Source organism: Mercenaria mercenaria, chromosome 6, assembly GCF_021730395.1.
Source record: "Mercenaria mercenaria strain notata chromosome 6, MADL_Memer_1, whole genome shotgun sequence".
In the NCBI taxonomy this organism is placed as follows: Eukaryota; Metazoa; Mollusca; class Bivalvia; order Venerida; family Veneridae; genus Mercenaria; species Mercenaria mercenaria.
The window spans coordinates 47990597-48004222 of record NC_069366.1 but is presented as its reverse complement, the minus strand read 5'-3'; the positions used below and the strand labels follow the sequence as shown (position 1 = coordinate 48004222).

The 13626-nt window shown below is 34.6% G+C and overlaps 1 protein-coding gene across 1 annotated transcript; it reads left to right on the top strand.

The window, feature by feature from the left end:
- Positions 1 to 205: 205 nt before the first annotated feature.
- Positions 206 to 12788, top strand: LOC123548976 (GTP-binding protein RAD-like). Its single transcript, XM_045336693.2, has 4 exons — positions 206 to 1133; positions 7145 to 7221; positions 9937 to 10120; positions 10330 to 12788. The coding sequence occupies exons 1-4, from the start codon at positions 635 to 637 to the stop codon at positions 10593 to 10595; spliced, it is 1026 nt and encodes a 341-aa protein (XP_045192628.1). The 5' UTR covers positions 206 to 634; the 3' UTR covers positions 10596 to 12788.
- Positions 12789 to 13626: the final 838 nt, after the last annotated feature.

Sequence of the window (13626 nt, the reverse complement as noted above, 5' to 3'; positions counted from 1 at the left end):
GAAACTGTGAACGCACGAGAAAAAAAAGGATAAAACAGACAATACCTAATGTGCACTTTGAACTACTAAAAGTATTAGCGCCATGGGGAGAAAACAATGTTTTTGGGATATTTGAATTTTTAGACTTCATACATTTCTTTGTGCTTGTATTTTTTTGTTTGTTCTCTGACCACTGGCTTTGCTCTGCTTACTAGTACTTGACGTTTTTACTCTGATTTACAGAAGTATTTGCGTCACTAATCGTGAACTGTTGTTCTGCTTAGGCTTCCCAATTTATAACCAATCAATTTGCTGAGAAATACAGCCGATATTTATGGAGAAATTCTCTGTAGGACTAAATTATACTTAAGACGGATTCGCAACAAGTTGTGACGGGTTGCGTATCGAATTAAGACAGCTCTGGGATATTGTAATGAAGACGTGGCGGTTAGGATAAAAGTGGTTTATTGAGTGAATGAAACTTAGTTGTTAATTGACTGTGAAGGCGATTAATACTTTATTTTTGTGTGATTTTTGCTGTAAATATTTTAATAAAACCTATATCGCTACAATTAGGACGTTGGTGTAAATTAAAATATATATCTGGATAATTATGTTCTCGATTGTTATGTTTTAGAGTGTTTTTGTTGGCATTATGACGGAGTGTCAGGTGTATTTACATGTGGAGCCACCGGACAGCTGTGGATTCTTTTGTGATAATTTATATGCCGACGATGGCGCAGTTATGCGGCGGCATAGCATGCCACCAAGTCCGTTTAGACTATCACTATCCTCAAATGACATTCGGAACCCAGAGGTTCTTCGTCGGGTCCGTTCATTTAAAACAACCACAAAAGGTGTGGTAAATAGCGGAGACATTATGCGTAAGCGTGGATCTATGAGCTTGACTCCGACGTCTGGACTGACCGTGACTTCGTCGGACATAGATTTGTCTGTGACAAAGCCACCGGGACTGGGCAGAGCCCGTTTGCCAAGTACGACATCACAAGGAAGTAGTGCAGAGTATAGTTTTGCGTCGTCCGGGGCACCTTCATATTATAGAGTTCTGGTGCTCGGTTCGTCGGGTGTCGGGAAATCAGCGCTCATCAATCAGTTTATGTCGTCAGAAAATAATGGAACAGACGATCTGTCCGGTGCGTATATAAACTTAATTATATTTCTGTTGACGCAATACTAAAGAAATTGCGATAGACTGGTCTGATAATGAACCATTTTCAGTCAGATGTATTTCGAATATTCTGTCTTGTGGCTGCCTTTTTAGTGAAATGAAAATAAGAAAAACGCAGTATTAATTTAAGATATTGTCGTTACAAACAAAACTATTCATTTTCTTTCTTAACCTTGTTTAAATTTAATTACAAATTGTTTTTAAAAGATTTGAAATCCATGAAGATAAGTTTAAAAATGCTGAAAATCGAGTCCTCAAAAAGTTCTGGAATCTCCGCCACGTTGCTACACCCCCGCCCCCCCCCCCCCCACCCCTCTTTCGGGCAACACATTTGCTTTTGGTCAAAACATTCATTGGCGCGTAATAAATTGTATTTACTTATATACATATTCAGTGTATAATATAATACAGAAATGAGTAATGGAACAAGCTGTTACACACTGACATTTATATATCTCATCAGCATACATAACATGTATTGAATGTAAGCTTCTGGCGTAAAACACAACGTTGAAACGGAATCTATGGTGTTGCTAATCAAATCAACGTTATTCTTGTAAATTACGTACCTTTTGTATGCTATATTTCTTAACATTTCAGTGTCGCCTAACAGAACCAGAATATTTTTCAAAAAGTTTTAGAATCCACTTGTATAAAATCCTTTAAAAGTTGTGTCTTGGAGAACATGTTTAGCTCTCTGGTATTTAAACATTTTTTAAAAAAATGTAATTCTTTATTCATTTTAAGTTTGCATGCAACAAAACAAGATAATTTATCAATAATTTTTTTTCTTCCAATGATATAAAATGTCCCGTTTATGTCTTTATTAGTAGAATATTGACTATAACGTAATTGGCAAGGATAATGATTAATCAATAGAAATCAAAAAATGATAAATGACATTGAGGTTTCGCAAGGATCGAATGAATTTTCTGTCTTGCAACGATAAAGAATGAATTTTCTGTCTTGCAACGATAAATGACATTGAGGTTTCGCAAGGATCGAATGAGTTTTCTGTCTTGCAACGGTAAATGACAAGAAGGTTTTGCAAGGATCAAGCGAACTGTCGGTTTAGCAACGATAAATGACAAGAAGGTTTTGCAAGGATCAAGCGAATTCTCGGTTTAGCAATGATAAATGACATAAAGGTTTTACAAGGATCAAATAATTCTTCAATTTAACAACAATAATTGAAATTGTGGCTTTGGAAGGACTAAAAGAATATCCATTGCACACAGACAATATTTACGTTATTTTGTATTTCTGAGTATGAACAACAAGTTATTATAACAACCGCCTTTATCAGTATTTTGAAATGTACAAACAATGAAATCAAAAACATTTAAGGATTTAGGCTGTGAAAAATTTCCAAGCTTTCAGTATAAAATGACACATTGCTTTCTCCAGTTTGGAAATAATTATCTAACTGCCAAACAACTGCGTGTTTCGTAAAACCAGTGTGTTTTATAATAGAATTATAAACATACAAGCACAGTACACCCCGATCCAGTTGTTAAGGCCGAGAGGTTGAAAGTTCGTATTTCACTTGGAACTTTCTTACATGGCCTCTTCGTCAGAGCCCACCAGGTTAAATTGTTCGTGCATTAAGCCTGACATTGATATACATGCACTGGAATTTAAATGTGCACAAGAAAAAACTGTCCAGTATGTCAACAAGATCCCCTGTAAGTAGGGATGACACTATAATTAACAAATATGTGACATTTTTACTTGTATTTCGATGTCCCGTTTCGTTTCAAAGAAAGGTAAATCTCTGAATATGTAACTGCTACACAGAATTCTTTTAAGTCATGTGTAAGAAAAACTAAGTTCATGTTTTTGAATATTTTAACATAACATTGATAATGGCTTCTTGTTAAAAGAGACGGCCATTATCGCTGCAAGAACTTACACACATCAAACACGTTCTTTCCGATGGTGTTCGATGCAATGTGGTTGCACTTCTCATATGATCAAATGTTTCCCCCAAAATATGCAAGTCAGTTTTATCATCAGTTAAAAGGCAATCAAATAATAGATATAAAAACAGCATTTGGGTTTTTGCCATGAGACATCTATTTCAAAAGACGAAATAATGCCATGCAAAAGCGATGTTGCGTTTTGATATTCAACATTTTTCCCCTTAAGCACAGACCATGAGCAAATATACTGATTATTATCAATCTGTATACAAAGTCACCATATCAATATACGGAATGTCATAACTAGAACCACATTTTGCATTTGTCAACAATATTCATGAGTTATGTCCTTATTGTTTCCGTACAAATCTGAAAATAGACGGCAGAGTCTAAACGGATTTAATATTTTCTTGGTCATTAACGGTGTTCTAAAAACTGGACATATTCCTAATTGCAGATCTTATATATAATTGCTTTAATGGCTTCTCGCAACAAAATGTTGTAATGGTCTTGCGTGTTAAAGCTTGAATGGGATTCAGAGCAAAATATAAACCACGGTGTCTACTTGTAGCAGAGAGCACAATGCCCAACTTTATAGTGCTGCCTCACTGGAATATCATGCTGTAGACACGAGGCATGATATACCGCACCCAGTCACATTATACTGACACCAAGCCGACCAGTCCTAGTACTATCTTCTTTATGCTGAGCGCCAAGCGAGAAAGTTATTAGTACCATTTTTTACGTCGTTGGTGAGACCCGACCAGGGATCGAACCCATGACCTCCCGCTCTCGAAGCGGGCGCTCTACTACTAAGCTACCGAGGCAGTATGTATAAATAAGAGAGTTTCTTAGTACGGTTATTTGACCTATCTAGTGTACCTTGATCACGTGCTAATTTTGGCAGCACCCGCACGTGAATGTAAACAGACTTCGAACGAATTATCTTCTGCGGTAGCATCAGAGAAAACATTCGCCCCGCCTTAACAACACTGTGCTCTCTTGCTGAGCTAACTGTCAGACCTCTAAAACGAAACGCATGTTAGTTTAATTTTCAGTACTAAAATAGAATAGAGAATGGAACAACTGGAATTCATGCAATAAAATTTGATGTCTTATTACCAGCCACATAATAAACCTGCAACTCAGCACATGTAATTGTCATCTGGAATCTGTTTTACGATTTTGTTCTCTAGAGAGCAAAACAGTCTTTTACATTCTTTGAATTTTCTTCCCGTTTCACACCTACGTCCAGCAGCTTTATGAAACATGTCTGGAATAAAAGAAATAAATACGGAATAGTTACTCTTTATACAAATATTTTGCCAGTAGACTATTTATAACTGTGGATTCAATGTAGCTTTTAACGCAGTTTTGCAGAAAGTACTTAGAATTACATAGGAGATTAATAAACGCAGATTTAATTGATATATGTTGTAAGAGGTGAAAGAGAAACTGTCATTAATTTATTATTTCTGGTAGTTGCAAAACCAACAAAATTGCTGATGCAGCTAGTTCTTGCAGTAGCAGCATCATCAACTAACAACGGAAACGTTAGTGCAGAAACAACAAAAAGCTGAATGCCAAGCAGCAGACGACATTATCATTGCAGCAGAAGTTACAACAAAATTAGCAGTAAACATAAATGCAAACAAAGCAGACAATGCACCGACAATGTGACAATGTCAGAAACGGCAGAATAGTAGCCGAAACAGCAACAATAACAGAAAATTAATTATAGTTGATACTCGTTATCTCGAACTCAAAAGGATGGAGCTTTTTACTTCTAGATAACCGAATAGATAACCGAAATTCGACTTGAAACGATATTTTGTAAACATGTTTTCGGAACGGGGCTTTTAGAATTTCGAGATACTGAATTTCAACTGTATATAAATACTGTGAAATCATTTAATTTCGTTGGAAGGAAATTCCGTTACTTCGGCCAAAACGGCTACAACGTGGGGACACAAATTCGTAGATCTTAAATTTCAGATTTTTAAAAAAATCTATAATTATTATTTTGTAACTTGTAACAAGATATACTTTACAAAAAACCACAATGATCGTGTATCCGAATTAACACTGAAAACCTTCAGAAGTACTTGTAGACGTTGCAACGGTACCAAACTTTAATGTTTTTAATAAATCAGAAAGTAAATGAAGAAAACAAAATAAAATTACCACATTATCTGCGAAATACCAACCCGCAGCAGAAAAAGTACAATGACATTTAAACATTTTTGTATCACTGAGAGTCATCGGTAAGCAGTGACAACAAATTGGAAGCACGAGCAAAATTGTCAGTACTGATTTTGAAAAGTAAGAACAAAGTAACATAAGCTCAAAATAGGCGGCAATATTAGGAATTGAAAAGTCACAAAACAAAAATAGCACTTTCAGAAACAGAGTGGCTGTATAAAGGTACAAAGAGAAGAAACGACACCGACTTAATTTAAATTATCACAGAAAACTACAGTACGGCACCGAGAGAAGAAAGGCAAAAGTGAGATACTAATACAGGCAAACAGCAAGCAATCATATCAGCAGTGTAGTTTGACAGTTAATGCAAAAATATGAAATATGAACTGGAAAACCACAAATGCAATTACAGATGAAAGTAAACAAGAAGACATATACTAAATGCCAAATCTTTCATTCAGATTTTTGATATATATAGTATTTTTGTTCTTAAGGAGAGTGCACTTAGATTTTTGTAAACTTTTTCAAATGTTAAAACGCATTTTTATTTGTAATGAATTAAAGAGTCGAAATAAAAAAAAGTAAGAACAAAGGGATTCCGTGAGTCTATGCAGCTTCCATGTATATCTTTAAAGCATGATGCACGCAATAGAAATGTGACAGTTTCTATGTAAGTAGATATTTCTCTAAAGTGGAAGTCACGCAATACAAATGTGATAAAGAAGGAATTTAGTTCTGCGCATACCACACTAATAAAATATCAATACTATCTTTGAATCTTTGACTTTTAACACACCTTGCTATCTGTTTCAATAGTTTTGAAATTTTAACCTTCATCTGCAGGCATGTCATCTAATCCCTTCACTAATTCTTCCTTTGATTCATGTTTACAGTATATATCTATCTTTTATGAAACGGTTGATTTATGCTGGCACTAGTACTAGACCAGATATTCTTTTTGTTTGTTTTTATGATACAGTAGGCTCCGGTCAGTCTTAGTTAGAAACAGATCGCACTAAAACAAACCATCTAAGAACTTGGTGCTTGTGATATCATAGCTTAGTCTACCATCATTGTATGCTTTATCCACAATATAACATTGTTGTTTCAAAGTTTATCTTGAGGTTAAAGTTAATACACGTTACCATCTGAATATTAAGCTGTAAAAACGGAGAGAAGGGATTAAAAGTAGTTGGTGAAATAATTTGTTTTATTTATCCGCAATTTATAAATCTTCTTGTATGATAGGTCTGATTTTTCGATGGGGTGGAAAGGGTGGGGTTGGGGCAAAGAGAAATGGAAGAAACACGGAACAGGTACTATCGGTGCAAACATTATCTCATTCCAATTCCAGACAATCAGGTTTCCTTACACAGGAATAAAACTAACAAAAGAGTTGCAGAACGTAGTTCAATGCCCGTAAGCAAAACATCAGTTTGTACTGTATATTGTCATCTCGTCTATCGTATAAATTCAATGTTGGTAATCAGTGTTTATTCATGACAGGATATTCGAGAAAGAATTCTAGACCATACGAATGCAATCAATTTGCATAATCATAAGCATAGAAGAAACCAGGTAACGCGTAGAAGGGGACTATGTAATTGTAAACACACGCTATTGCAGATTTCAGTATTCAATCGAAAAGAATACTTCATTTCGTTATATTCAAAACGTTTGTACTGAAAGAAACGTGTTTGTTATAGTAATATAGGGATACATTATCATTTTCTCGTATCCATGCATGTGTAAACCATGCTCTGTGGCGCACACACATTATAAAGCCTGTTACTATTACAAATAGAACGATACACTGATTTACCTTTGATTCTTTGTTCCTTTGTAATTTCAGGTTTAGACAACACTGTTTCCGTCATGCTGGATGACGAAGAATCTTTGCTGGAGTTCTGCAACTACCCGGATGAACAGGTAATCTTAGAACGAGAGTTAACCGTATTTTTCATATTTATTTTGAAAATTTTATACACGCTTTTAGTAGTCTGATAAACAGAACGGCTCCAGCTTCCGATTTCTATAGCCAGTTGGATTGTGTGTAATAATGAAAGGGATACGTGTGGCTTTCCTTTGGTTGTGCCGCCATCATCCCCACTCCCCGCAAAAAAATTATGTTGAAAACAATATTTTCGAGCCTATTTCTTGTATCAATATCATTTCATCAGAATTTAGTAAACTGCCTTTCTATGTTGCAAAACAAAACAAAATGTAGTAATTATATATATTGCTCCCGTGGGTATAGCTTCTTCCCATGTTTTGCCAAGATATGAGAAGATTCGTGCAATATACAAACGAATTAATACAAAAACATTTTTAACTATAGTTGCTTTTTATATGGAACTAGAATTTTTGAAAAAGCTATCTCTTTCTGCTACCATCAGATAAGCATTAATTTGAAAAGAGAATGTAATTTACCTTTTGTATGTGTTACCAGAGACATTTCATATGTGGAATATATGAGCCGTGCCATGACAAAACCAACATAGTGGCTTTGCGACCAGCATGGATCCAGACCAGCCTGCGCATCCGCGCAGTCTGGTCAGGCTCCATGCTGTTCGCTTTTAAAGCTTATTGGAATTGGAGAAACTGTTAGCGAACAGCATGGATCCTGACCAGACTGCGCGGATGCGCAGGCTGGTCTGGATCCATGCTGGTCGCAAAGCCACTATGTTGGTTTTCTAATGGCACGGCTGATATAATCGTTTAATGATGCAATATACATTTATATACAAAGAAAAAATATAGAAGATAAATTTAGACTTTGTTTACTTTAGATGCAGTGAAAGGATAATCATGTACGTAATTGAATGATGAGCATACACTCTACATTTTATCAGATGATGTTGTTTTGTTGTTTTGGGTTTAACGCCGTTTTACAACAGTATTTCAGTCATGTAACGGCGGACAGTTAACCTAACCAGTGTTCCTGGATACTGTACCAGTACAAACCTGTTCTTCGCAAGTAACTGCTAACTTCCGCACATGAATCAGAGGTGGAGGACTAATGATTTCCGATATAATGTCGTTTATCAAATAATCACGGAAAAGATACGCCCCGCCCGAGGATCGAACTTACGAACCCGCGATCCGTAGACCAACGCTCTACCTACTGAGCTAAGCGGGCGGGCTTTATATCAAATGAATACAATGTATAAATGCAATTATACTTCAAATAAGTGGCTAAGTTTATACTTTTGTTGGGTACATGCCCGATTACAAACACAAATGTTGCCATGTACACAACAATACAGCAATAAATATTGATAATAAGTAAAATAAGACATGTGGGAATGGTGGATTAACACAAAGCAACAACTGTTCTTTATTGCAGTGGATACTAATGTATTTGATTCCTGGTTGAATAAATATAAAATACCATAATAAAAGCACTTTCTGTAATACAGTTTTGTCCACAAATAACATAGCAAATAACTTGACATGTCATTTCTAAGCCAAGTTTGAAAATTCATTGCCTTAGATAATTCAAAAAGATCTAGCAGACGGAATTAACATTGTCTTTCCTTTTAATTTTGAAAAAGAAGACTTGTAAAAAGCGTCAGCACAAGTTATTTTATGTACATTTTATTGGAGTTTAATGGACATTTTGTTTACTTATGTTATCACTTGCCAGACAAATATGTACGGCGTCAGAATCATATTGACAAAGTAAATAGCCGAGAATATTCATTTTTCTTGACAGAGGTTTTCAATAGTTAGGTAGCTATACATTTCTTTGGACCTAAAGTTGAATTTGGACTTTCTTCTTCCTGCAGTTGGTATAATTAATATTTACAGAAATCATATCATACCGTGCAGCAAATTGCGGGGGACCCTATTTTCAGTAGCATGGTTTTGATTCATAATGGATTAGTGAAGAGCGGCAATAATGATTAATTGGCAAATGGGTAAGATGTAAATCATGAATTGGCAAATGGGTAAGATGTAAATGATTATTAACTGGCAAATGGGAAAAATGATTAATTGGCAAATGGGCAAGATGTAAATGATTAATTGGCAAATGGGCAAGATGTAAATGATTAATTGGCAAATGGGCAAGATGTAAATGATTAACTGGCAAATGGGCAAGATGTAAATGATTAATTGGCAAATGGGCAAGATGTAAATGATTAACTGGCAAATGGGCAAGATGTAAATGATTAATTGGCAAATGGGCAAAATGATTAATTGGCAAATAGGCAAGATGTAAATGATTAATTGGCAAATGAGCAAGATGTAATTGATGAATTGGCAAATGGGTAAGATGATAATTGTAAAAACTGTATGATATTTGCTCGTAATGAAAATAAGAAAAGAAGACCAAATTTATGACAAAATGCTAATAACCGAAATGAACCATGAATTTAATCAGGCGTCGCGGATCTCTTCAGATACCAATGCGCAGTCATATAGGATGATACTGTGAAATGATTATAAAGAATATAATGACATATAGTTCTGACACAAAATTTATCAGGTTGGCTGTAGGGGCTTCCTGAAACATCTGGCATGACAGTAGAATGCTTTATGTGGTTCTTACTATATTTACCGTGGTCTAGTCATTAAAGTCTAGACACAAAAAGTAATCCACCGTGCTGACATTGTAACTGAATATTTTAATTTCTGTTTCAGTTTCCGGAGGAGGATATAAACGTGGATGCTTACGTTGTCGTATTTTCTATAACGGACAAATCAACGTACCAGTACGCTACACAACTATTGAAATATCTGAGAAACGATTTGGGTACTGACAGAAGCATTTTTGTGGTGGCAAATAAGACTGATTTGGTCCGAAAAAGAACCGTGGAACGAAATGGTAATTAATTTCACAAATATAATACAAGTGTTAAATCTCTTCTGAAATAAGATTTATTTTGCTTCGTCTATGCAAATGTCGCTGTTAAACTGAATTTAGTGCATTTAGCACTTATAATACATCAGACTTAGTCTCTTTGTCTGTGACTCTTTAGGTAATTAGTACGGCAATGTACTCCTTATTTATAATGTTTATATCATCTGTTTCAGAGGCACGTCTGACGGCTTCTTTTCACAACTGTAAATATGTCGAGACGTCGGCGTCGCTCAACCACCATGTGGACAATCTTCTCGTCGGCATTCTTAGTCAAATAAGGCTCAAATTAGACCCTGAAAAGTTGTTACAACAGGTAGAACAATCAGGGGAACGGAGAGCAAAAAATAGACATAGTTCACTTAAATCTGCGAAAGGGATTCTAAACAAACTGTTCAGCAGGCAAAAGTCATTATCATGTGACCATTTATACGATCTCTGATCGCAAACTCATCACATAACGTCACAAAATAATATGTTTACAGATGAAACTCGGTACCTCGGACTTCAAGGGACCAAGCTTCGAGATAACTGAAATTTGACATCTTAAAATGATGTTTTGTGCACGTGTTTTCGGGAGTTGACTTGAAAAAGTCTTCGAGATAACAGGATTTGCGAGTGTTCGAGATATCGAGTTTCAACTGTATTTATTGTTGTTTTCAAAGAATTGTTATATTCAGAGAATGTAAATATTATGGTAAAAAAAAACTAGTTTGTGTATCTGTCATTTAGATTCGATAAATTGAAAACAGATACAATACCACAAGGACAGCCTAATTGTATTAAGAAACCATAATTTTTCAAAATATCGTCTTCGCGATTGCATTATTTTCGAGCCAAGAAAATTGGCTAACACTTGAAGCAGGAGTAAAATTTACTTTTATTTTGCTTTTTTCGAATGAAATTTTAAAGTTAAATCCGGTTTTGACGTTTAATACATTAATTTTATTGCTGAATAAATTTTAGGAATTGTTACCAACTTTAATCGATACATATCTCTGTATTCTATATTTCATATTAAAGTACATCCGTCGATTATGCTGGTGACATTGTTTGAAATAAAGCCACGAGGACGATCTACTTAATTTGCTTAGTTAAATATGTCCGTAGAATGTTTCAATTATACTCCATTTGAACAAATAAGGATAGAAGGATTATAGGAGACACAATTAGAAACATTGTACTAATCTCATCTTCATCTCTGATATCGTTCTATTTCATTGAGTATTCTTCAGTAGGATATTATTCTAAACCACGACAATTCATAGCACGTAAATCTCGGCAATTCATAGCACGTAAATCTCGGCAATTCATAGCACGTAAATCTTGGCAACTCATAGCACAAAAGAGGGGTATCTAATTCGCTGTAATAAAAATTCAAATAATTGCTTAATGAACGTCAAAGGCAAAGGGACCTGAGCTGAGTGACGTAATGACTTTAAAAGAAAACCAATGAAGGGAACATGCTTAAGTACAACTAAAAATATCGTAAGAAACATCAAAGCTCTAATTAACGTTCATTCATTCATTAATCAAGGTGTAGGAGTCACTATTATTTTGTTTTGAAATGACAAAAAAAGTTGCGTGTCTAGATCTAGAGACTGATAATGGCATAGGTTGCCTAGCATGAACTTAAACTCGTTCACATGGGAACTGTTTGTAAGAGTCGTTCTTGTAAGTCGATGCGTAAATTATACTTTCGTCAAGTCGACATGCCAAAATGTTTAAAGGTACTAACCACAGTTAGGGTGAAATATTGCAGCATGTACATTTCCACAAGGATTGCAACAGGGTGTATATATATGACACTGAAATATGATGAGAGTGAAAAAAGTGTTTAATAATGGTAGAAAACATGCAGAATGTTGATTTCCTCCATTATTTTAAAAATGTCACAACGGTTTTCTGCGTGCTGTGCACTATATTTTGGTTATTTATTAGGATATGTTGCAAAATTCTCTTATGTCAAAAAGTACCAATGGTCATTTTCACACCACCAACATTTTATCGAATTTTGAAAAGAAAAATTTCGCCTAAAAATGTGTGAAAATGCCGCTTTAAGGTGCTTTTCAAAACAACATACCATTAACTTATTTTCGATTACTTTTTGGGTTATATTTCTACACTTGTAATGCTACATAAATGTCTAAACATTTTGAAAATATATAGTATATAACGTCCGAGTAAAAAGAAGCATGTATATATCATGTGAACGAGGAGCAGTTTCAAACTCGATTTCAGACTGCTTTCTTTCTTGTATTTCTGAGAAAATATGTATTAGTTGTTCAGGGTAATTTAATTCAGAAATATTATTTACTGAAATTTATTTTTGATTTTAAGTATTTAAGTATAAATGATACATGCATTGACTTCTTTAAATGTGTCATTGAAATTTGATTTATATCTTAGTTATAACCTGTTGTAAATATCAGGTTATGCATTAAGTAACGCGGTTTCTTCTTTACAAATGATTGAAAATTTATACAATGGATTTTATTTTGTCTATGGGGCCACAATTTTGTTTCCTTGTTAAACATACATGCTATACATAAATCATGGGATTTTTTATAGTAACTTGAAATGTTTGTAAATAAATGTTGCAAACTTGTAATGAATAAAATTCACAAATATGTTTTATACACTTACTTATTTTTATAACCCTTATATGAAATTAAAGTTCTATATGTCAAATATCAGTCGTTTGTAAGTAAATTGAATGTTAAAGCTTTTTTTTATATAAATATAAATATGTAAAACAGAGCATATTAAGCTTAATTGAGCCGTGCCATGAGAAAACCAACATAGTGGGTTGGCGACCAGCATGGATCCATACCAGCCTGCGCATCCACGCAGTCTGGTCAGGATCCATGCTGTTCGCTAACAGTTTCTCTAATTGCTATAGGCTCTGAAAGCGAACAGCATGGATCCTGACCAGACTGCGCGGATGCGCCCATGCTGGTCGCAAAGCCACTATGTTGGTTTTCTCATGGCACGGCTCAATTGAATTTTAAAAATTGCCACTTTCAACAGTATTTCGGATATGTATCTATAGTCATATTATTAAAATTTCTTGATTTCTTATTATCAGTACTCTTTTTTCAACCGCTTTTTTCATATAATAATAGGTGGTAGATGAAATACAAGAAACATCCTTTCATACTTCTATCGAACCAGTTACGTCTTAATTGTAGTCTACTCTCTTACCGGGATAACTTGTCAACGAATAAATGATTGTTGAATTGTCTGTACTGAATTATGTCAGAAATGCGTAGGAAAATTGATTTTGAATGATTTTCCCCTCAAAATACTATATTGCTTTGGAAACGGTGGCGATGTTGCTATAAAGATGTCGTTTATTTAGAATTTATAATATAAAATTTGATATGTAATTTCCAATCAAATATTAAATTCTGCTTATTCATCTTGCAATTCAGCACATTTAATTATCGGCTGAAATCTTCTTTTTGCGTCGT